Source organism: Pelmatolapia mariae, linkage group LG7 (assembly GCF_036321145.2).
Source record: "Pelmatolapia mariae isolate MD_Pm_ZW linkage group LG7, Pm_UMD_F_2, whole genome shotgun sequence".
NCBI lineage: Eukaryota > Metazoa > Chordata > Actinopteri > Cichliformes > Cichlidae > Pelmatolapia > Pelmatolapia mariae.
The window spans coordinates 3,141,799-3,167,420 of NC_086233.1; the positions used below are offsets into that span (position 1 = coordinate 3,141,799).

Below are 25,622 nucleotides of genomic sequence, written 5' to 3' on the forward strand. Positions count from 1 at the left end.
TTCCTCCTTCTCAAATGATTAAATAATATAGATTGCATGCACAGCGTGGCCAAACACTGTGTGTGAAATGGCTAAATGTAATGTGGTGGAGGTTCACCATTTCTAGAAACTGATATTTTTTAAGGAAGTGTTTCATCATATTCACACCTGAATGTATATCTCACACCATCTCCACAATGACTGAGTGATTTTTCCACTGAAGGGGACGTTTGTCACAAATGCGAGCTGCACTTCAAGCTTCTCTGATCAAGAGGTTACCTCTCTCTAAAACCACAGCGCAGCGTTTTAAAGTGGGGACGAGGTAATCCTGGAGTCCCGCATTCATTATTCATCGACAGATAGCGCTTCCACCAGCGCGGCGGCCCCTCAGAATGTAAGGGCCACGGTGGGCAAAAGCTGAGTGGGTGTGGGTAACGCTAATATTCCCTATCCTCAGAGAGCGTCTCAGAGAGAGAGAGACATCTATCGTCCTGATCCCGCTGCTTTTATTTCACTTTCAGCTCGTCTTAAATTTCCATTATTCACCACAAAAAGCCAAACCGAGGCTTTTCACAGTGACTGTTTGACACTGATGGGCCCCTCCTCCTCCTCAGCACACACACACACACACACACACACACACACACACACACCTCAGAGGACCATGTGGAGGACTATTATTAATCATGCCCTTATCAGCTCCTCACATCTTCAGCACTATTTGCTGTTTAATCACTAAAATAATATGGAGGGGAGGGAGGCGGTGCTGGGGTGGGGGTTTCAGGTTGCTATGGTGACTGAATGGAAAAGGTCAGGCGTGGTTTATCTTATCAGTGATAGGGAATGGTTACTAATTACAGATAGGTACGACCAGCGCTCGGTCCACCGGGCCCTGCCTTAAAACACTATCAGCAATCCACACCGGCCTGATATTAAAATTATCTCTGAAGTCATCCGCGTACACACACACACACACATGCACACGCTCACACATACACATGCACACACACAGACCTCTACTATTCTAGGCATCAGGAGACTAAATCCCTATAAGACACTATACCAGACCAGACGAGGCAAGGCCAGGCCAAGGAAGACAAGACATGATGCTATCATGGATGTCACCACCTAATAACCTAATAATATGCTTTAATGGAGGAGAGAGTGTCCTCCCTCTGCTGCTACCACTGGCTCGCAGCCCACAGTGAGCAGAAGTGCCTTTAAGCAAGACTCTGAGGTCTGCAGCCAGCCCCGGTGTCTTTCACCATTTTGTTTTGCACGACAGCAGAGAGAAAACTTCTCCCAGCTTTTTTCCTTAATCAACTTAACATTGCACTCCCACTGAGTCATATTAAAGTTGTATTTAAAAACCAGTAAGAAAAACATGTGTCATGGCTGGGTTATAGCTTTCTCCCCTTTTTGTGGCTTTAAAGAGTGTCAATAACAGGACTGCTGAGTAGTAAATGGTAAATGGCCTGTGTTTGTATAGCGCTTTACTTAGTTCCTAAGGACCCCAAAGTGCTTTACACTACATTCAGTCATTCACACACTGGTGATGGCAAGCTACATTGTAGCCACAGCTGCCCTGGGGCGCACTGACAGAGGCAAGGCTGCCGGACGCTGGCGCCATCGGGCCCTCTGACCTCTGTCAGATGTCTATTCATATTAATGTACAGAATTCACCTGCTTGCTGCTACTACTGCACATTCACCCAATGTATATACTATATATATATATATTTATAATGTTATTCCTCTACCCCCCCCCCCTTTTTTTGCACATGTTGAGGAGCGTGTCAGGATACATTTCACTGTGTGTTATACTTGTATAACTATGCATGTGACAAATAAAGAACCTTAAACCTTGACCACCACCAGTAGGCAACGGGTGAAGTGTCTTGCCCAAGGACACAACGACTGAGACTGTCGGAGCCGGGGCTCGAACCGGCAACCTTCCGATTACAAGGCAAACTGCCAACTCTTGAGCCACGATCGCCTACAGTGGATAGATTATATTGATAAATGTGAGGATTTATACCTTTTCTGTGTTTCGTGCCTTTGAAAACAATCCGAAGACTTTGACTGTTTGGAAAATTGTATGGTCTATGTATGGAAATAATCAATTGCAGGCCGATTAATCACGAAACCCTAGCTCTCTACACATCTCTACACACAAAGGCACTGCAAAGGGGAACGTCTTGTGATCATTCACAGGCTGTTTTTTTATTTGTGGACTCTACTACAGAATCTTTGAATGACTCAGACTTCAAAGCAACACTTATTTAGCTTATAGTGGGCTTAGGTGCAGCCCCTCTATTCATCCTCTGTCTGAAGCAGTCAGTATTAGCTCCTAAACAAAAAGTAGAGTTTGTGTGTGGGCGGGCTGACGTGCTCACAAACAGGCCTGAGATGGTTATATGAGGGATATCCTACAAAAGCAGAAACACACTGAAGCAAAGTGTTCAGAGCAGTTTGAAGTTTGCTTTTGGTTCACATTGTTAGCTTCTAATATAAAATAAAAGAGTTAGTCTATGGAAACTTGTTTGTATGTAAAGTGTGATGTTTAAGCGTCTGTAAAAAGTCCTAATGAGCATCTGTTCTAGGAGTGAGCGACGTATTTTTTTAATCAAGGAAACCATGGAAACAATCTTCTAATTTCTCGAAAAGTTACAGGGAAGCATGCTGTGGCCTTTTATCATATCACCTCTGAAACCTGCTGCCATTGGGATTGATTAAGAGCTCGATGCCGAACACATTAGCCACATTTATTTTTGTGTGTTTGTATGCAAGATTGCTGCAGTTACAGATCCAAGCAGTGCAGACTGAATTCACACTGAGCAATAAACAAACAGAAATGGTCCTTTTAGATCAGCACTGAAGAATTCTTACTGCACGACTGGCCCTCCATACACCGTAATAAACTGTATACTGAGCTGTACTTTTGGCTGAATTCCAAATTAATGATGCATTGAAAATGTGACATGATTCTGTGGAGTGCATCTGAGAACTGGCGTCAGTCGTGTTAAACTCGGAGGCAAGTTGGGAAACCGTCCTGTGGTCCGAGCCCTCAAAATTTCAAGTTCTCTTTGTAAGTCGTGCATAAATCATCCATTCCTCCTGGCTAAACAGGCCTGGGTACCTGTGGCCAAGGTAGAGCGAGACTTGTACTAATAGGAAGATCAGTAATTTGATTACTTGCTTGCCAAGATATCCAACCCTACATAAACACAGCATGAATGGGTGATTGTGCCAGAGCAGGAAAGCGATACATAAATACCAGTCTATTTACCTTCTGGCCTATTATTAGTTTTAAAAGTGAGTGTCTGTGAGTGCACGGGCGTTTGGCATGACTAACCAGCAGATCTGATGATATGTAATTACTTATTTCAGCAAGATAATGCCAAACCACATTCTTCCTGTATTACAGCATCACATCTCCATTATAAAGAAGTTTAGATGTCATTTAAGAACGTGTGAGGCATTTTGAAACCAAAAATATGAATATTAAGCACCTTCAACTTTATTTCCAGAGTACAGCGAATTGGTCTTGTCTGCAAAATGTGAAAAAAGATAATTGTTTTTTTTCAAATATTTAACTTTTTTACCTTTTTTTTTATTTATAGCACTTTTAATTTGTGCTTAGCAGTTCAGAAAGAATATATTTTTGCGTTTTCTTTGACTCTATGGCCGTGCTTCTGTGACAGAAATGTTCAGTTTTAAAAATTAGAGTTAAGGTAATCATTCAAACAGCAGAGGAGAGAAAAAAATAGCTCTGGAAGATTTTTTCTCATCGAATGACGCCGTCGCAGTGCGCTGGAAATTTTGTGAATATCTAATTTTGCCTATTTGCCTCATATGTCGTGGGTTAACCGGTGAATTCATGAGAACAGTCATCAGCTGCAGCAGATGATGCAGCTCAGCGCACTCTATAGATGTTGTAGATGAAGGTCTGCCGAACAATTAAACACCTGCCAAACAAACGCGGCTCAGTTTGTCAGAGGAAAGTTTGCCTAATTTCATCTTGTGGTGATGCATCCCTCAGATGTGGAAGAAACAGTTGTTTGTGTGTGTATTTGCATGTGGGCTATACAAGTGAAGAAGAGAGTATTGCTGTGTGTTTGTGTGTGTGTGTGATCTTGTCTCAGCACCCTTCCATTTATCATCTCTGACATTTGGCTGTACTCCCCGTCTATCTGACCATCATCTGAGGAAAGCACATTTTTCCCATCAGAAATCCCGTTGTGACTTTTTGCGTTGGAGGGGTGTGTGTGTGTGTGTGTGTGTGTGTGTGTGTGTGTGTGTGTGAGATGGGTGGGGGCGTGGGGAGGGGGTTGCTGATACTTCCTTTGGTGAGGCAGAGAGATACATAGATGTGAGCGAGCGCATCTTTTCTTGGCTCTGCTCCTCTGTCTGTGTGTGCGTGTGGGCACATGCGTTCGATCCATAGAGTAATTATGGATATGTCTTTTGCAAGAACACACACACACTTAACATGGATGTTATCTGGGTAGTGAGGGCTCCACTGATGCCCTGCCTCTTGAAAATACCCCCTTTCTTTGCTGCTGCCAGCCATGCAGCGGGTTATATTTAACCAGTTATCTCCTTTACATCCCCTCTTCATGCTCCACAGGGCTATCGCAACAACACTGCTGCCACCATCTCACTTTATTTTTATTTTTATTTTAAGCCTTGTGACAGGAGGCGGAGATAACAGATGCAAAGCCAAGTTGTGAGTGGCGTTCCCCCCCCTTTCTCCTTCTCTATTTCTGCTCTCTTCAACAAAAAGACTGCCCCCTCATCTTTCCATCTCTCCTTCCTCTTGTTTTTCTTTTACTTTGCTTGTCTGAGTCTTTATCTTTATCATTTCTCTGGCCTTTTATCTCGCCTCCCACCCCTCCTCTCGCTCTCTCTCGTGGTATTTCTCTTGACTTCTCAGAGAGGGTTTCCTGCTAGAAGCTTCCTCTTGTTGGCAGCGGAGAGGCAGATTTACAGTAGGCAGCCGGAGATCACACAGATGTACGACACCGTGGGATTCTCTCATGTGGAACGGTGGCATATTGAATTCTTTTAATGCCTTGTTTGGTGACTATTTACAGTGCACATCCTCGTCACACTTGACCCTCAGTTACAACAGGCACGTGCAGATTTACTGTCAACTCAGGTTAAAAAAAAGCAACGTTTGGACAGAAGCTTTCTGCATGTTTGACGTTTAGAAACCTAAAAATCATAGCTGAGCTTCGGCTCTGTGACAGACTAATCCAAGTAGGCTGCTCATGACGTGCTTTTAATTCAGCAAAAGCAAACAGGTTGCTAGAGAAAAGCAGCATCTATCTCACACGAGAAATCGTCAATGTTGAGAAAAAGTGCAGGTTAGGAAACATTTTTAAACCGGTGACAGCACAGAAGCTCCTGAAATCCAATCTGGGAGCAATCAGCTGTGTTGAGAGGAGAAAAGAGTATAGTTGTTAGACGGATCAGACCATTAAGATGATTTACATCCTTTAATTAACTTGAGGGAAAAATCAACACCCCAATGGTAATTATAGAAGAAATGTGTGAGAAAAAGAGTATTTAGAAGTGTTTCCTTTGCTTATAGGATAATAAGAGAGTCATGTCTCAGGGCAAACTGCAGATAAGAACCAAGACGAGAAAAATGATCAGATCACTGAGGTAACTCTTCTCTTATTTGGCAAAAAGAAGCATCTGATAAGCGTTACTTTTAAGAAGTAAACTTTCGATTTTACTGATCAAAGCTAAAGATTAAATCTCTGAACACCCAACACGTCACCAGTAATCGTCTATGATTGAGCTCGGGTTTGTTCTAGGAACATCTTCAGAGACTATGAGCCGTCTCAAACTTCAGGGGTTAACAGAACTGTGTTTGTAGATGGGTTACCGATGACTCAGGTTCATCAAGTCTTCATCGGTGACAACTCTAACCCCAGACTGCCAACACTTGGGATAAAAAACAGACTTTTACCCTCTATTTGCTACAATCTGACATCACACAGAGTTTATACTCGGGAGCAGGCAGATTAAAAAATGGCTAATGTCCACGCGTTACACATGCAACCCTACCATGGTAAGTGCTATAAAAGTTCAGCGTTGCATTTTATGTGTAAAATGGCTTCTGGGGTTTCATTTTACCGGTAAGAATAGTCTAAGTCATATAAATCAAAGCACAGTTGTTGTCTTTGCACAAAAAAGGAGGGAAAATATTAAATTTCACTGCCTGTCCAAGTACTGTTTACCTTTGCACATGTACAAACAGACATCAAAACCTGATTTTTTTCTAAAATATGTTTAAATTATAAAAGCCTGATGATTGTAGTTACCGTTATGTCAGTTGTTCAGTGAGTCCAGTTAACAGAGGTGAAGCCTAGCCTAGCTCTGCCAATCAAAGCAGACACTTTAAGACTTTAAAGCAGGGGTGGGGATCTCCAGGCCTCGAGGGCCGGTGTCCTGCAGGTTTTAGATCTCACCCTGGGTCAACACACCTGAATCAGATGATTAGTTCATTACCAGGCTTCTGGAGAACTTCAAGACATGTTGAGGAGGTAATTTAGCCATTTGAATCAGCTGGGATGGATCAAGGACACATCTAAAACCTGCAGGACACCGGCCCTCGAGACCTGGAGTTCCCCACCCCTGATTTAAAATGTAACAATAAAAATGAAAAAAATCACCCACGACAGAGTTGTTATGAAGGGGTACAGGCTGTTTTTTAAACTAGCTGTGGAGTCTGTGGAGCTTGTGGAGCTAACCTACAGTTTTTGGCATTTCTACATAAGCTTAATTCTTCAGCAGGAAAGGTTGCTGCTTTGTCTCTATTTTTAATTAAATACTTTTTACTCACTTTACTTCTTCTGCCCTCTATCTTCAGAAAACACCAAAATAATGCCAAGTTATGGGTCACACATAAATCTGACAACTTTTAAGGCCCCGAAATATTTGAAACCAGTTTGACTCGTTCATGAAAAGCATTGAAAGCCCATTTAGATTAGAAGAAGACGCTTCAACTGTGTGCTGGAAGTTGCTGTAATAGTTGAAGGTCATGCCTGCAGATGTCTTGAGAGTAGTTTCACCTAAATGCATCATTTATAAATGACATCATTTCCACACAGACACAAAGCCTCCCCTGGGCAGTTTTCATTGCACTCTGTCATGTTTTTGTCTCTGTTGTGTCGCTGTTTTCCCTCCCTCCCAGAGTGTGTTTAGTCTCATATTAACAGAAACATCTGTGTGTGTCGGTGTGTGTGTGTCTCTTGTGTTCAGTCCTTCTGTGCAACTGTTCCTCCAGTGAAGCGTGCAGTGATATTCGGGGTTAGAGTCAAAGCTTGATGAAGACTCGGGTGACAAAAAGGCGAATAGAAGTGTTAAGAAAATCGAGGCGTTTTTAAGTGTTTTAATAATAAACGGCTGTCTCAATGTTAACAACATGGTGTGCAGAGCTGGTTCATGTCAGAAGACGACACGGTGTTTGGGGTCACTCAGACTGGAAGGGCGAGCGAGGGAGGACCACATCGGTCTCTTTCCTCCTGCATACCATTATAATCTCGAATCTGCCTCCCATCTCCAGTTGAGATCGAGATGTCATGTGGACACACAAGCAGTCACACAAACACGCACACACGTTGGCAGTGAAACTGACCACTAATCACTCTAAAAGTTAAATAAAAACAAATGCACGATCACTGCTTTTCTCACATGTGCACACTTTGCTGTTGAGGCTGTACATGAACCTGCTTCTGATGTCTCCTGCAGTTTTCAGCTCCTGCTGTTAGCCAGCTCTAACCGCACTTTGGACAAATAGGCAGACACCAGGAACTGAGTGGGAAATTTCTTTTAAAAATTGGCAAAAGTGAAGCTTTTCAGGTTTCTGGATGTAATTTAAAGACAGGAAAAGACTCACATCCTCATTGAAATGTAGAATTCATTTTCAGATATTATTTCCTGCAAAGCCCAAGATGACCAGTTCTTGTATATCAGACCCGCGATACAAGCACGTGATCTTTTAACTGTTCTGTCCACAGGCAGCTGAGCTTACGAGGATGTAGCATCTAATCTTCGGATCAGCCGTCCTTATTGCATGAGCTCTGTGGTTTCTGTTACATGTGTACTGAAAACTCCTCCTTATAGGTCGACCTTTTCGCCTTGTTTTACATACTAACACATAGATACCCTACTTTCAGAAACTAAAAGTGTCTAACATTTTGCTGTTTTCTCTTAAAAGCATTTCCATTTGGATGTTCACAAAGGGTCAAAGACAATGTTTAAAAAAGAGCTGGACATTAACCCCAGCCCTAGATAAGTCACTGACAATGTCACTGTCACTGACCAGAGAGATTAAATTGTATCCCTTATTTAATCAGAAAAGAAAGGCAGCTTTTCAGCCTGCCCTGCTCCCTCTTCTGAGTGTTTTTGGATACGAGACAGAGGCGTATCGCACCTGTACCGTGCTGTTTGAGTCTTGCTTGTCTGTGGATTACAGGGGTATATGAATGAGTCCCATCAGTAATTCTCCACAGCACATCCACGTATGCGTCTCACTACCATGATGAGTACATGGATGACCTTTCACTGAAAAAACTGTGTGCGTGTAGATGTGTGGGTGAAAATTCTCACGAGTTTACTCAAGGCCAAGTGTCTTTATATCAGCAGAGAGGAGCGGAGATATGGAAAGAAACACTGTCTCTGATATGATTTGAGGATAGAGCGATGATGGGTAGACTTCACATACTGTATGACCTTGTGTAGGCGTGTGTGTGTTTGTGTGTACGCGTCTAGAGAAACCAGTTAGCACTTCCTGACCTTCGGTTGTCCACTCCGAGAAACCTTCTGGCCGGTCTGTAACTGCTCTTTTTTTTGGGTGAGGAAAGTGCACGAGTGCCTTTGAATGTATCAGCCCTGTATTCCCGCTCCACTCGCTGGCCTTGCCTGGCTGTTGGGTTTGGGGAGGTAAAGGAGGAGGGAGGGGGTGTTGGTTGTAGATAGGAGGGGATTCAATAAGTAGTTGAATCAACCCCTCCTCCCCCTGTGGATCTTAGGACGGTGGGAAAGTTCAAATCTGCTGCTATTTTCTATCTTTTATCAGCCAGGCTTATCGGCTGGCTTTCTCGTCTGCATGCCTGGCTTCAATAGTCCAGGGTCTCAGCTCCGGCTTCATGGTAACTGCTTTCTAACTCCTTTTCTTCAGACTCCTCCCTTTTGAAATGCCACCTGTTTTTACTCCCTTTTCCCCTCTACATTTTATCATCAGAGCATGAAAAGACAAAGAATATATATATACATGTAACTCATGTATACCAATGCAGATTTTTGAGAGTAAATCTTCAGACACCCACACCTGCTGATATTCTTACTATCAGTTGTAAATTAAAAGGGAAAATGATGAGGGCACTGTTTGTTAACTTTCCACTCGTGTGTTGAGTGTGTGTCTGTTCAGCCATTTTGGCTGAGGGAAACAAATCCCTGATGCTGCACGTGCTGCAGACAGCACAGAGGGAGTCAGAAACAGTGGTTTGGAGCCGCTCTGCTGGACAAAATATGTAACGACACCATTTTTCTGCTTTAGGCCCTGTTTAAGTAAAACAAACATCTCTCTTTTTCACTCACCTCCCCGTGCATGGATTGGTTTTGTTACATAGTAACTCTTCAGCCCCATTCCCTGATAGCAGACTAGAAAAAATATATTTCTATAAATAAAATCTTTGGAAAGTAATGAAAGTAATCCTTCCTGGCATTTTGTTTTGATTATTTGCTGCCTAAAAATATCAGCTAATCCATAAAAGCTAGTCGCTGTCTGGTCTTAAGACACTTGTGGTTTTTGGTACTCTTTGTGGGTTGGGGGTCACCGCTCACAGTGAAGTGAATCTTAGTCTGAATCAACATTAAGCAGAGCTGCAGTTCTTCTGCAAACAGAAACCTGTTTAAGCGTTTACATGATTTCAGTAATGAGTTGAGTTGGCAGGTTTGTGGCAGTCATCTGAAAGCATTTTTGTAATTTTTTTTTTACTTTTTATGGTTGTGGATCAAAGATCCAAGTCTCACTGGGATTAGCAGATGAAAAAGTGAACCCTATTTTGTCCTCAGAGTGAAATGTTTTTAATTAGCTCATTAGGCTGATGGCTGTTGCCTGGTGCTGTTGTTTCCTCAGCTAACATGTGGACCGTGGTTTAACCAGTTGGTACACACGCTCACTTTTCATTATCTTTTAAAAGGAATACACCGCTTGCTTTGGCTGCATTTAAGCTGCAGACTGAGGTTCCTGTGCGATGCATGTGGGAGTGAGGCGTCCTTGAGGAAAATGAAACAGTCTGTCAGGGTGAGTGCGTCTGAAGTGCTGCCAGAGAAGAAACGGTTGTGAAACAGAATACCAAAGGGAGGACTTGATCCAACACATCATGCGGTGTCTCAACAGCACGTGTGGTGTACGAAGCGCCTCTGGCGTACGGCTGCAAAAAACAAGCTTATAAAACTTTTAGCTCACTGAGACAGATCTGCCTGCTGCGCGGCGTACAGTCTTTACTCCAAAATATGGCGTTTTGGGGAACATACCTCCCCACGTTAAAGTGTGTGCAAAATGCAGCCAAAATGGCAGCAAGCTGAACAAAAACAACGATGAGGCAGGCGCGCTGTTCAGAGAAGGCGAGAGGTGACTTTGTATTAGTCACACCAGCCTGATAGGATCTTTCTGTCAAAGGTGATGAAATCTGCTGAAATGCAACATCTCCAAAATGTTATCGCACAATCTCAGTCATGTAGTTCAGTTTTAACTCGCTGCTGTTGAAACGCTGTGTGCTGCTTCATTCCTCGATGGTGCAGCGACCTGCTGGGATTAACTGATGCTGGTTTTTTTGTTTTTTTAAACTGACTGGATGCACAGCAAAGAAAGCTAAGTGTGAATTAATTGGCCATAATTGTTACTGTGACATGCTGCAGACGGTCAAAATGAAAATATAATTAAAGAGCAGAAATGTGCAGGGAGAAATCCCTGATGCAAGCATGTTAGTGTTGCGTAACAGTAGTTATAGCAGGAGTGCAACATAGAGAAAAGCTTGTTGGAGGGTAATTTTTGGGAAAAGTCGCTGATTTTATTTCATTTCTCTGGTTTAAACATGAAGTTTTTGTCCTGTTGACCACTGAAATGGACATTTTGGCTCTCTCGTATAAATAGAATCCCGGTCTAGCCTCGAATAAGTGTTACAAAGTTCTCACACTTTTAATTAGTGAAAGTGCACAAACTGCTGCTGCCCTTTGCTCTGCCAACAACGAGGACTTAGCTGGAGCCTCTGGAGTGTCTGCACTTCAGTCGGGGACGCAGGAGAGGTGTTCACAGGATGCTTCCTCACTAACTGGGCTAAAAGAATTATTTGCACCTCCTCCTCCTCAGACAAAAATCCCACCATTTTTGATTTCAGGCATGACTCCATCATCAGGAGAGAATATCTAGTGGCAGCCACCCTCAGCCACCACAACCAGCTGCTTGTTCGACACACGTGGAAGTTTCTGTTGTGGTCTAACTACACTTTTAACATCTGCTGTTGTTTGGATACCATGAAAGGACCACGTTCTGTCCTGAACCCTCTGAGAATCAATCGGCAAGCATTAGCAGAACCCTAATGGGCCACACCAGCTTGGCTTTTTTGTCTCCAAGCAGGTGTAAATAATAATTTAGCTGTAAATCATTCTTTTAGCTTCTGTTCATAGAGGACTGACTCAGTTCTGCTGTGCCCCCTGCTGAACTGAAACCAGTTTCTGAACAATGGGATTAATAGGAAAAGGGAACGGCTCTCCCAGATCAGCTCTGGCTCTGTACCGCTCTCGGCTCCTGAAAGTAGTTCCCGATGAGTGTGAAAAATGAAACCTTCCAGAATTGTGTTGTCTCCGGGTTTGAGCTGATGGACACAGACAGTGCAGGCATGGCAGGGAGTATAGGGACGCTGATGAGAGCAAAATCTGACCCGTTCGGTTAACAGATCCTTAATAAGGCTGCTCTCCTTGCCTCAGAGCCCTGTGATAAAGGTGTGTGTCTGCTCCACTGTATGTGTGAGCGCGTACAGTAGCAGTAACACGGCGGGGCTGCTATCAGGTCTGAAGCAACACGGTGTTCCAACATGTAACGCAGCAGCAGGGAGATTTATTTCAGCGAGCTCGGCCCACTGAATAGTCCTCCTGAGAGGCTCCGGACTATCAGATAGGCCCGCTGTGAAGGGGCTACTGATCTCCTCCTCCAGGGCTAGTTTTTCTCTCTGGGGGGCATGAAGAATACCCCGCCGCCAGGCCATCCATCAAGGCCGCGAGTCGCTGTGGCTGTCTGTGCCACTGTGGGGGCGGTGTTGTGTGCTATCTCTCCACCTGCCCTCATCGTGGCCAAAGCAAGTATCTCCTCCTCAGAGGAGGAGGAAACTAATTGTTGGCCCCGGCTTGGTGTCGAGCCTCTCAGTCCGTTTCCATTACACTCCATCAGTCTGTCCACTGCTTTCTGTCTTCTCTGTCTCTGCACCATGGTTCAGACGGTGTCCCACCCCGCCATCTCCCCAGGACCTTTATCGGGGAGACGGCTTTGCTCATTAAGGAGTTAATTTTCTCCCTCCTATCTCTGATTAGTATAGTCAACCTAAAGCACTGTGAATTCTTTAAATTTTCTTCCTTGTTATCAAAAAAGGGAGAGGGAGAGAAAAAAAAGATGGGAATGGGGGATATTTAATCGTTTAAGTAGTCTTCCTCGGGAACTAGATTTCTCTCTCTCCCTCCTGTCCCCCTCCTCTTCCCACCAATGTAAAGAAATCTTTGCTGAAAGCCGGCCCAGCTCAGTAATTCAGTTTTTAAAGCATGAGGATGGAGGAGGAGGAGGTGGTGGAGGGAGGTGGTGGTGGTGGTGGCGGTGGCGGGAGAGTGAGGGAAGAGAGAAGGAGAGAGGGAAAAAAAACGACTTGATGAAATTCCGCTATCAGCTCCGAACCAATATGCAAAATATCTCGCTGGAAATCAAATAGCTATTATGTTTTCATTTCCACGTCGGCGTATTTGCTTAATGAAGAGGAGACAGATCAGACCGGCAGAGAGAGTCTGCAGGAGCCGATAACCGCCAACGGCTCCCAGCTATCCGCACAGAGTGACGCTCCCAGTCACTCCGCTTTTTCACCGGGAAGGAAGAAAAAAAAAGGAAAGGGGATGGAGGGGAGGGAGAGAGAGACAGAGGGAAGGTGATGGAGTGCAAGGAATGGAGAGAGCGCAAGCGATATCGAAAGGGGACGGAGAAGAAGAAAGAGAGGTGGCGGCGGCGGCGGTGGGGGCGGCGGGGATGAGAGATAATGACAGAAAGAGAAGAGGAAGTGAGAATATAAAGGAGAGACTGCAGGTTGAGATGAGTGATGAGAGAAGAGATGGAGAGAATTTGAGTTTCACAGACAGGCTGAGGAAACAGGCTCTTAGAAAAACCCCTTTTTTCACACTGTAGCATGTTTCTTCATGAGTGTTTAGGCCTTTGATGTTCGCTATCGTGCCGGGTTCACTTCACCGCCACTGCAGCATCATCATCATCATCAGCCTTCCAGTATACCGTGTGCCTGACTGATGGCCGCGATGGACGTTTCCTACCTTTCTTTTCTGTTCCTTTCTTCACACGCCGTCTGCGGGCGCTTTTTATTTCTTGCCGACATGGCGGGAAACATGCTGAGCCGTGGATTTCACGTGGTTTTCTTCCATTTTCTTTAATGCCATCAGTTAATAGCACTAATGTGTGTTGTTTGACTTCTATCCAACGTCGGTGCTGTAGTATAATTTCATCTATGGTTCTACAATAAACTTGAGCCTTACATGAGTTGATACTTTGGTGATATTTGCAGAAAATCTAAAGAATGAACTTCAACTCTAAATGTTTTGAGAAGGTGAAAGTTGCCACATCAACATAATGAACTTCCACAAACTGCTGTTGCAGTGTTACTGATAATGGACAGTTGAGGACACGGCATCGCGTCAGAGTTTATAATCTCTTTCCATCTTGTTCATGTTTTAAGCTAAATGCAATGAAAGAAGATTTGGAAACTAAAATCTCAGCAAAGGAGTGAAAGTCAGTGTGTGCTGAAGTCTCAGACGGTCAATACACAACTCAGATTTATAAACCATAACTGGTTAATGTGAGCGTGCTCAACCTGACGAGTCAAATGGTTATGATAAAGATATAAAGGAGCACTATGATGAAACATACTGAGCATTGATTAACCGTTTGGTTTGTGAGAAGGTTTCTGTCACATTTTGAAACTCACTCTGTTCTGACTCATCATGCAGGTCTCACTGAAAACAGAAATACCAAATCGTTTCAGAGCATTTAGGACACGGGGGCTCTGCAGACCTCGCCCTGCAGGACTGTCAGCCCATGCACCACTGTGGTCTTTTATACCCCCCCTCCCACATGCCTTTAAGTGTGGAGATGATCAATAAGTCCCCTGAGTTTCAGTTTCTATTGCTTTGCTTGAGTTTGTTGTAAGCGGGCACATCAACAGACAGTGCTGCTCAGCTCTGATGCTAAAAGCTGAGGAGTACGAGCTGATTTTTATTGAAGCTGAACATGACGGATCGAAACGGCGGCCTGCGCGGACACTTCCTCCCGCGGCGCGAGCACTGATGGCAGGGACGGTGGCCGTGGAGGAGCGATAAGAGTCCACGCAGCGTCGAGAAGAGTGTTCAAAGTGCAAAGTTGATTAAAAGTATTTCCTCAGTGATGGGTAATTCTCTTTGCTCTGATCAATAAGTGGCTCCTCTCCAGTGCGCGACTCTGTGTCAGGTACCTCAGGTTCTCCCGCTCCCTCTCTCTCTGAAGAGGGAGCTCACACATCCTCCTCTCCTTCCCATTCTCTCCTCCTTTTCTTTCTCTAAATATCCTCTTTTAATGTTTCTCTTCACAAGTCTGTGATTTTGTGATACAAGCGCGCCTCTCTCCCTCTCCTTCTCTTGCTTTCAGCTCTAATGTATTTTTTGTGCGGTGGGTTATTAGCGTGAGAGCGGCGAGGCTTTCGTCTGTTTAATCAGCTTGTTGAGCATGCAGGTTTGATGTGTGTTGTCTCTGTGTTTAATCAGCGAGCTGCTCGCTGCAGGTTTGATGTGGACGGAGAGTTAATAAAGCAGTATCTTTGGCGCCTTCATCAGCTGCAGCACTTTGTTCTGCCTCTCCTCGCGCCTCCGAGACAGACAGCTGCGGTCTCCGTGAGGGAGCTTAAGTACTCCTGTAGCGCCACATCAGTGCCGGTCCCATCTCGACGGGCGATTGGATCGCTCCTCTGTCAAATTGGGGTTGTTACTGTAATTCGGGACCTTTGCAGTGCCGTCCCAATTTGAAGTTTGGTTCATCTTTTGAAATATGTCTAAACAAAAAATTTCTCACAGTAGAAAAGCAGAAGTTTGTGGTTGAAAGCAACCTGAACGATTTCTCTTTATAGAGTGCTGTTAATCATTTATTGCATAAATACCTGTGAGTGCTGAGTGAAATGTGACCATAGCATCTAGCAAAACAATTTATCAGCTTGCTCAGTTATCATGTGATCAGATAGTCCCTAATCTAATCTCTGACTTTTTCTTTTTACTTTTTGTTAAGACTCAGACACCAAGGCATCGAGAGATTTGTCATAGTCTGCTCATAGTTTCTTTTTTGTGGAAAAGATATACATATTCCTAGAAATAATTAGCTAACTTCTATGGTTCTGTTCATACAGTATGCTGTAAATAAGTCCCAGTTTTTTGTCTGTTACCTGCACAAATCATATTTTGACTGCTGATTATTGATAGATTTGTCGATACAAAGTTTGATGACATCCTTTGGAATTCAAATACTGATAATGTATTAATAGTTAAGTTTTATTATTATTTCCAGTATTTCTGTGATAATATTGTTATCTGGTATGTGTTTGATCATGACAATCATTAACAATCTGATATCATGCCAGCTGCTCACTCAGTCACTCAGTTTCAGCAGTCTCTGTTCAGAAATTTGCTGAAAGTTGGGACTCCTTGTGTTGATGCTATGATTCATTCATTTCAAAAAGTGCACTGAAAACGCACCAGACAAATCAGTGGAACTGAACGGGCCAATCACAATACTTCTATGCTGCAACCATCCCACGGTAGATACATTTCTAGTGACGTGCATGTCAGTTTACACCATAGATCACGGTGTAGGGTTTACAAAGGTTTTGCAGGTGTAACGTAGCGAGGCATAGAGAGAGATTAGGTTGAGCTGGCTGGCTCTTCAGTGGTTTCTTATGAACGGCTCTGACCTCGGTTGCACTCGTGGTTTCATTCATTTCTGCCTGCTCTGTACACAACTGCTAGAAGTTTTAGAAACAAGGGTATTCATCAGTCTTTGCCAAGTGTTGAACCAAAACTCATAACACTGATCATTTTAATCCAGAGCTGTTGGGGTTTGTCAGGTGAGGCTGGTGTACGAGGAACAACTTCCAGTCAGACACACACTGAGGAATTCATCAAAAAGCACCCTTCTGTTTCACAAAACGGTCTTTCAACATTTCGGGGAAAGTTTTGAGTTTTACTGGCCGGAGAGCCTCAAGTTTAAAAATGTGAACAAATGCAAGCTTCAGGCTTTTTTTTTTCTTTTTTTTGGTCCTTCTTTAGCTCACAGCCCAGAAAAATGATGTGGCGCTGCTGGATAAGTCTCAGCTTAATTGATGTCCCTCCTACAGAGATACACATTTGGGTTATGTCTTTTTATTATTTCTTCATCTCGTGAATGAGTTCAGTCCAATTTTCTTGGATATCACGCCGTAACAATTAAAGGCTTTAACTTTAAACTGGCAAATGAAGTAGAATGTGGTGCACTTATCACAAGACGCCCCGCTATCCTTTCTGCCAACTATCCGAGACAGGAAGAGAAGGGGAAAGGGAGAATATTTCTCCTTGGATAAAAGCGGGGAGAAAGTGGAGCTGAAACTTTTCCGCACCATTTGATGTCTGAAAGCAGTGATGCAGCGATTGATTCATTAAACCAGAGCCGTAATGAGGAAAGAAATCATAATTCAAACTTACATTTTAAACAGGAAATATAATTGGAATTTTATACAGAGGAGTCCCTTTGTACAATTATGATTAAAGGAAAATTAATTGTATGAAAATGTCCTTATAGATACTGAAAATTAGATCTAGCAAAGCTCCAGCGACACGGACCTAATTCTAAAAATATTGTGTACAGGATCGATCGTTTTTTTTCCCCTTGTCTTTCTCCTCTTTTTTTTTTAACATTTTTTATGAAGGTCCAAATCTAGCTGTGTTAATTTTATCTGAAATTAGAGTGAACCATGCAGGCGTGGAAGTTGAAATTAGCCTAAAGATGTTTCATTTACAAAGACAGAAACACTTTGTCAGCCGGCGATTGTTTCCCAGCATTATCTCTGCCTGCTTTTAATTGCTTTGGTGAGTGAAATTAACAGAATTAGAAAAATTGCCTCTCCCTTTTTCTACAAGCTTCTTTATTCACGGGTATTGTTGTGTGCTTTGTATAGATTATAGACTCCTTTTGTTCCAGTATTGTAAATATATACGCCCCCAGTCACGGCTTTAGCTCCGAAACAATCCCTCTTGCTCGTTCGACACAACCTAATGAAAATTAATTTACAACCTGTCTGGATTGAGGGAGAAATGAAAGCGGGGGGAAAAAAAATCCTGGATTTCTTCTCTTGGTATTAATGTCAGGCTGATTTAGTTATTCAGAACCAATGTGCCCACCCTCCTTGACTTTCCAGGACATCGTCGTTATGCACGCGAGCTGTTTTCTCCCCTGGCGTTCGGCGGCATCTTAACCATTTCTGCCTCACTCTGCCGCTCATAATCCTCTTAAAAGAAACGCTCACCCCCAGTTAATAATTCTGTCGTGGCTACCTCTCGGGGACTGAGAATGAAGCGTGTCATCGGATGCAGACGAGCATTTCTGACACTCACGGTTGAATGTGAGCATATTTCAGGGTTTGGAGCTCTTAACGTGCCGTTCAATCGTTCATCTTATAGTCAGAATATTATTAATGAAGCAATTTAAAAAAAAGTCACATTAAATCCATATTAACTCACTTCATTTTTTGGATGTAATCTTCAAACGGGCTAAAATAGATCAAAAGTACTGTATAATTACTGTGGTCAGCAGGGATTATGAAACTGTAATTGATACAGATCAGCCCTGCACTAATCACTCTTTTAGCTGCAATTTTAGGTATACTGTAATTTGGCTTTAAGGTCCCCCTTGGCTTCTTGGCTATTAATCTTCTGGATTAGACCGTTCAGCGTGTCCAATTCTTGAAACCGTTTTTCAATGAGTCCAGTAAGTGGGGCTGGGGGGGCATATCTCTGTGTTTAGGGTATTTTCTTCCTTCCTGTCTACATACATCCATACAACCGTAAGGAGCCTGTTAAACCTCATTTTAATTTCCACTTCTCCTGCAACTCTCAAGGCCCTCGGGAAGACAATGAAAGCCTCGGGGTGGTGTTATTGTGTGACTGCAGACACATCTCCTGAGTGGTGTATTTTACAGACACACTTCAGGGCTTCTGTCACGCTTTGGCCAGCGAGGTAGGGGGTCACAGATCCAGACTGCAGTGTTTCTCCAGTCTGAAGGAGTTCCACTGAAAAATCGACCCATTTTGTTCTGCAGAGTAAGAAAAGCGTTCCTGGAAATAATTTTTGTCTATTCTGCTCATGTCCAGTACCATATTTTTTACTTTTAGACCATATTTTGTACTGAGTAACTCGTCTGTCTGATACTGGTTGCTTTAGCTCCTCCCCCTTTAATGTGGCACTGTTTCAGTCTTTTAATTGGCTGCAGAGCTCAGCGCCAGTTAATTAGTTTCTAGTACTTTTATTCATCTTATTTGAGTCCAACCAGCATATTTAAGCAGATGTTGTAGATTAGACTCACATTAGACAGCTATCCTTACACTCTATGGACAAATTCAGTTGTTGATTAGCCCTCTCCTCTTCCCCACAGGTTCTCTTGGGGATCTCGATGGCGGCGAGGAAAACACACCAGACAACCTGAGCCTATCAGGAGAGGAGGGCGGAGCCTCCGACCCAGACGATTCTGCAGAAGGCGACAGCTCCAGTCCGCCTCCGTACACACCATTGTACAACGAAGGTGAGAAGAAGAGCGAAACATTTAGCTCTAACAGAGGATAGCAGTACAGACATTGGTTTGTAATAAAACAGAAGGTCAGTCTCAGACTTCCCGAGAGAGCGGTCTGTGTTCTCTGTATGTATAGTATACAGTCATGAAGACGGGCTGCAGACACTTGTTTAAAAAGTATTTAGTGCGGTAACCATGCACTTTTCAGTTGGTTTTCCCTTTTTTGCAAGGTCTAATTTCCAGTTTTCTTTCATTTAGTTAAAATATGAAAAAGAAAAACGAGCAGCAGCAATTAGTCTGAAACCTTTGATTTTTAAGTGATCTCTCTTTAAAACCAGCAGATGTTCATGCCCAGTGAAACAAAGAGCTCGGGACAAGTGACAAACTAGCATCGCTGCAAATGCAGTTAAGCCATTAGGACAGCTAATGTGTTACAAAAGTCTGTTTTATGACAGGTAACCTACAAATGTACATGAATTATATTTGGAGAGCCATGCAGAGCTGCACGCTGTGGTTCACGTGGACTTGTTTTACGTGCATAAAGATGGCGTTTGAAGACATTCGTTCTCAGCACTGACTCACACACATCTGTTGTTTCTGTAGGTTGTTCAAATGATGGAGTAATTCTATCTTTTTTCAGTATAACATTAAAAAAGCTGCTGAATCCTAATTTTCATTTGATACATTGTATTAAAAAGATATTAAAAACTTAAGATCTACTTCCTATATTTTTATTCTAACCACATGTCTGTACCATAAATATGTGTCTAGCTTTAAAAATGGACTGAAGATTCAAAGTTCCCTTAGTTAGCCTTCCAAAGACCTTCATGCATTAACACAGGGGTGTCAAACATGAGGCCCTGGGGTCAGCATCGGCCTGGCAAAGACTCCAATAGGTAGTACTGTTACAAAAAATCCTGCCCTGGACATGACTGCAAAATGTAGAAGTGTATTATTCAAGAGATTTGTCTGTCGTACACACACAGGGTTTTTCCACAGATGGTACAAAGATAATCTGCTGTAGAACTATCACTTTCTGCCAGCAGATCAGCTCTGCACACAAAACACGTCATCGGCCTTAGCAAAGGTTGTAAAAAAAATCTGTGTTCTCACTCATTTTTAAAATATTTATATCACATTTTCCGCAATATCAGCGGCACACTTACAACATCCGTCAACAGTGAGCACCTCTTGAAGTAAAATAATCCAGATATGCAGTTTACTGGCAGTTATTAGTGGTTATTAGCAGATTTATCTCTTCATCAAGCCGTTCTTTAATCGACTGACGTCTACCTGTTATCTGTCTGCAGACGTCACCCAGAGACAATGCAAAAACTCTGCGGCACCATTTGGAGGTTGCAGCTTTCCACACACGTGTCACTCTTTTATCTCTAATATGGATAACAGATAAAAAAAAAGAAGAAGAAGAATTCTGTTGGCTTCAGTGAGTCCGCCCCTGTCGTGCACCTCTTATCCCGAGCCTACCCTCCACCCCCGCCGTGTGATAGCAGAGTTTTTCAGTCATATTCTTTTGACTTATTCGAGATTTCACCAGCTGTGTTTTTTTAATCTCAAAAATTCCTGCTCTTGTGAAATTTTGGGGGCTGCGAGTGATAAGCGTCTGCTGGTTGGCTCGGTTTGATAAACCCATGGAAATTCTGTCAGGTGCTAATCGAGACGAGATTAGAGATTAGCTCCAAGACTGTGTGCGTGTGTGTGTGTGTGTTTGAGTTGAGGGGTGGGTTATGTGTGTAATAGATTGTATAAGACGAAGATGAGGGAAGTCAGGCATACCGCACATGTGAGGAAGTTTGTCTGTCCATGGCAACCTTGCTTTGTGTACTTGTTTCTCTGGTTTTTTGTGTGTGTTTTTTAACCCCCGCGTGCGCACACACACACACACACACACACACACACCTTCCCTCTCCATCACACTGTTGATTTACTCCTCTCTCTCTCTTCTCTGGGGTTCCTCAGTTGCCCAGCGCTGCCATTATCAGTTCTCTGTAAATCAGCCATGTTTGACGAACCTGCTCTTTCAACCTGGGATCAATACCAGGTCGTTATCTGGCCAGCGCTGGCTAATAAAGGCAGGGCCTCTTATCCACCATCTGGAAGAGAGAGAGAGAGAGCGAGAGAAAGACACACACACACACAGACACACACACTGGCGATAACCGCCCTGATAACTTTAGCAAGAAAAACACATTCTAGCAGTAACAGGACCGAGCGCTCTGTTCTCTCCATAACACCCCGTCTTTTCAACCTGACAGCGAGAGCCAGTAATATTAATGCTGATACAAAGGAGTGCTGCACGCAGACACACACTTGAGCATCTGTTTGGTACATTTCTCTCTGTTGTGGTGATTTTTTTTCCCTTTCCCTCCTCTCTCTTCTCAGAATTGCTCTACAGTTGCAGCGACCCACAGAAACGAGCAAAGTTCCTTTTTTCATAACAAGGCAATCATTTTTATACATCACAGGAAGCCCGATAACATCCACTTCTGGGCTGATAAGGAAGTAATGTTACCTCCTTTTGACCTCTAATTGTCATGCCCTCATTTGAGCCAATCAGAAGGATTTTTGTAAACTGTTTTTTTCTTCTCTTCTTTTCATCAGAATCTGATTAGCGGTGATAGAGAAAAGTGTGTGTGATGCATAAACGGACGTAACTGAGGCGGCGTTCTCCTCTGGTTTCATTTCAGGGAACGGCTCGGAGCGTTTACAAAAACTAATTTTCAAAGGATTAAAAATATTTTAACATAAAGATAAAGTTGATTGATGCATGTCAAACAGACAGAAAGGAAACAAGTATGTAATTGTCACTTTTTGTGTTTTCATACACTTCCTCCTGTTCACTGCATCACTGTCTGTTCATGTTTTATACGGTTTTACTTTCTTGTTTTATTTTGAAGGGAAGTTCTGCACTTCCTGCTGTGTTTTTTTTCTCCTTCTTTCCTGATGTCTCACCTGTTTGTATTTATTGTTTTTTTTTTCATTACGCTTGTATTTCTGCTTCCGTTTGAAGCAGCTTTGGGAGTTTTTCTGGATTACTGAGTTTTTAGCAGTGGTTCTGTTTTGACACACAAATCTTTACATCATTAGGATGTGCTGCTTCCCAGCTTCACCTCCCTGTGGATGGATGGACGTGGATGACTACAGTGTTTAAGTTCAGTTGAAAAGACATGAGAGGACCGCTGATAGCACTTAGCTTTTAACATACTGCTTTATGCATTGTGCTTCCACTCCAGGACTTTTATCTATTTATTTTTAATGTATCATAAACGTTTGAATTGATTTAAAATGTTCTGAGGGACAGATTTAGTCTAGATTCTGATTGGATCACGTCCAAACTCCTCCCACCTTTCTACACAACTTGTCTCTCCAGAATATTTTCATCTTTCATCATATTTTCATTCACATTAGTTTTTATTTAGTTATTGTCTTGTTTTTGTTGAGGGGGAAAAAGTCGCTGACAAAAATGATGACAAAGAGTTTTGATCAAAGATATTAACACTGTTTAGAAGAATTGAGAAAATTAAATCTAAGCTCGAGGAACAACAACACACTTTCAAGAGTAGCCCACGTTACCATCTGCGGTGCATGTCTTTGACACTGCCCCCTGGTGTGGACCGTTTTTTATTTTTTTAGGTATCCCCTGCTGCAACCTTAATGCTGTCTGTAGGAGATTAGCTTCAGTGTAATTCAAACGTGTAAATAAGTTGCTCTTTATGTGGGAACTTCCTATTTTTGTCTCTGTACGTGCATTATTGATCGTCTTCGGAGGAGTGCCGGCGTGCAGCAGCTCTCTGGATCCAGTGTGTTCAGTGACGGACCGCTGCAGCTGCTGCTTTCTCAGGACACTTTCATTCCTTCCACCAACACGGAGACTGTCTGAGTGCATAAGTTGGACCTTAAACACGAGGGGAGGATGTGTCAATAAACAGGCGACACCATTATAATTATGGCTGTTGTTATTATCAGGCAGAAGCGAGACAGAGGACTGTAGAAGTTAGGAGGCGAGGGATTGTTGGGTGACTTTGCCCTGCAGGTGTGACAGAGGAAGTTCAGCTTATCAGATTGATGGAGACTGTCTCGCTGTTGGGGGGGGGGGAGAGGTGGGAGGGGAGGTAGGGGGGGTGAGGGGAAGAGAGAGGGGGGGTTGGCAGAAAAGTGTCTGTCGACTCCTCCTGATACCTGCCTCCCTGTCTGAGATGATATGGGAGATAATATTGATAATATTAAACGCAATAACTGTGTCTCCAGCTCCCCTCCCTCGCTTCAGCCCCTGCAGGATAAAATCAATGTGCCATTCAATGTGATTTATAGCTGAAAATAATGGCACTGTTTAGGCGGGGGTGTGAGTGGGGGAGGGGGACGCGGCGTGTGTGTGTGTGTGTGTGTGTGTGTGTGTACAGTATGTCTTGGCTGAGTGTTTGCGTGTGGATATGGTTGAAAGGTGGACGTGACGTGAAACTGGATGTGCATCCTGTGTGTGTGTGGATTTATTTGACGGTGCACATCCACCCAGCCTCTCAACTGTTACATTAATAATGGCAGTGTGTGAGGGCATCACGTGGTCATGAGGCGTTTATGGCTGGTATCGATCGGGTGCTATCGCTGTTTATCGGAGCGGGAATGCAAGGGTAAACACGGCCTTTGTGCAGACAGCTGAGGCGTTATCGGGGTGGAGGGTGAAGACGGGGCGGGATTTGGGGAAGGGGAAAGAGATAGGAAAGGAGAGGACAGAATGAGGAAGGAGGAAGAGAAAAGGAGCTGTGAGGACGACGATTCAGATTCTAAACGTGCAGTCGTGGGGAAGCTTCATTAAAGCTTTGTGCTCTTCCAGTTAATTCACACTGGGAGAAGTTGAACTAAAGCAAAAGCAGAACTTGGGAGGATTTTGTGTTTGTTAACCAAAGCTAATCAGAAAATGTCTTTGAAATAAAAAGAGAGACTGAATGAGACTCATTCATGGTACACTTTTTCTCCCCCGTCCCTGCTTATGGTTTGTAAATTCATGCACACGCAGAATAAAATACATTTTTAAAATTGTAAAGGTAGTGTTCAAAATACTCTAAGTTTATTTCAGCATTAAAAATAGAAGAATAGTAAAGTAAGAGCCACTTGGTGAGGTGTGTTCCAGTACCCACTTGTTCACAAGTCATACAGAAACCAGACCAGTAAGAAAAAACCCAGAGTGGGGGGTTTGCCACAAGCAGGATTACTCAGTGGGCTCGGTCACTTTGGAACTATTATCAAACCAGTTTCCCTGAACATGCGTTAATAAATGGAAATAATCTACACTTATGACTAATCTATGCATAATCTCTTCGTGAGAATATTTTAGTTTTACAAATTCAGAATCATTCGTTTCTTTCATGTTCTAGAAAGATTGGCCAGCTTCAATCACTTTGCATATACTAACATGATGAAACTACCAGCAAGCTGCTGCAGAATGAAGAGCTAGTGAGCACCGCTGTGGTCAGAAAGAGATTTCCCGTAGTGAAGTGCCAGCTCACAGCAGAGCAGTGAGAATGACGTTTATTAAGTCGGATAAAGCATCTAATGAAGAGCTGCAGTGGGTTGCAAAGCAGCTAGCAGATGAACAGCAAGGCTAATAAAGCAGCTCCCTATCACTGAGCCTGGTTCTGTCATAGGTTTCTTGCCATTAGTAGAGAGTCGTCCCCCCCCCCCCCCGCCCCATCATGAATGAATGGGGCTCTCTCCTTCATATCATATGCCACAAAAAAGCGAACAGGTGCTTTGTAATGAATTTAAACTGAACTGAATATTGAGATGTTTGCGATCTGGTTCCATGCAGTCAGCTTTTGAGTCACTCTAACCCTTGGCCTGATGATGGTGTAAGAGCAGAGAGCAAGAAGAGAAAGATCTTCAGGTCAGATAGTCTGAAGAGCTGTGATGTAACTATTAATCTAATCTAACTAATCATGAGTCCCGTTAAGAAGAAGGGACTGAGCGGCCCGATGAACTGCCCGATACTGGCTGCACAGGCAAAGTTCAGGGTTCACATATCTCTGGATAAACACACACACATGCAGATACTCATATTGAAGCAAGCACACACACACCACCTGCAGAAGCGCACATCTTTGATCAGTGAGCAGGAGGCTGTGTAATCAGCTTGATCAATGGCAGGGATATCAGCAGTGATTACAGGAACACAGCCAGCCTCAGTCTCTGCTGAGGGTGACAGGCCTGCGGTAGGAGATGGAAAGATAGAGGAGGAAAAGAGAAGCACATAAGACGGAGACCCACCTACATTCAGTGAAAGAGAACTGGAGGGAAGGGTGGATGAGGAGGAAATGGAAAGCTGCTGGGAGAAGATTTGGGAGAGCGAGAAAAGTAGCAGCGATGAAGGTGAAGATGTTGAGTCTTTGATTCTCCTGAGTTGTAATGAAAATCAAAGGGTCCATCTCTGCATGGCGAGAGGTTGTGTTACACGGCGAGGGAGGCCTTTGATCAGCAGACAGGAACAACGGCTTCCAGACACACACTAACA

The 25,622-nt window shown here is 43.4% G+C and overlaps 1 protein-coding gene across 1 annotated transcript in view; it reads left to right on the plus strand.

Moving 5' to 3' along the window:
- The window catches only part of zfpm1 (zinc finger protein, FOG family member 1), a 106,719-nt gene that overhangs the window by 25,521 nt on the left and 55,576 nt on the right, over window positions 1–25,622 (plus strand). The window contains exon 2 of the mRNA XM_063477579.1: window positions 18,965–19,111. Coding sequence (XP_063333649.1) covers window positions 18,965–19,111 — 147 coding nt within the window. The remainder of the gene's footprint in view (window positions 1–18,964; window positions 19,112–25,622) is intronic.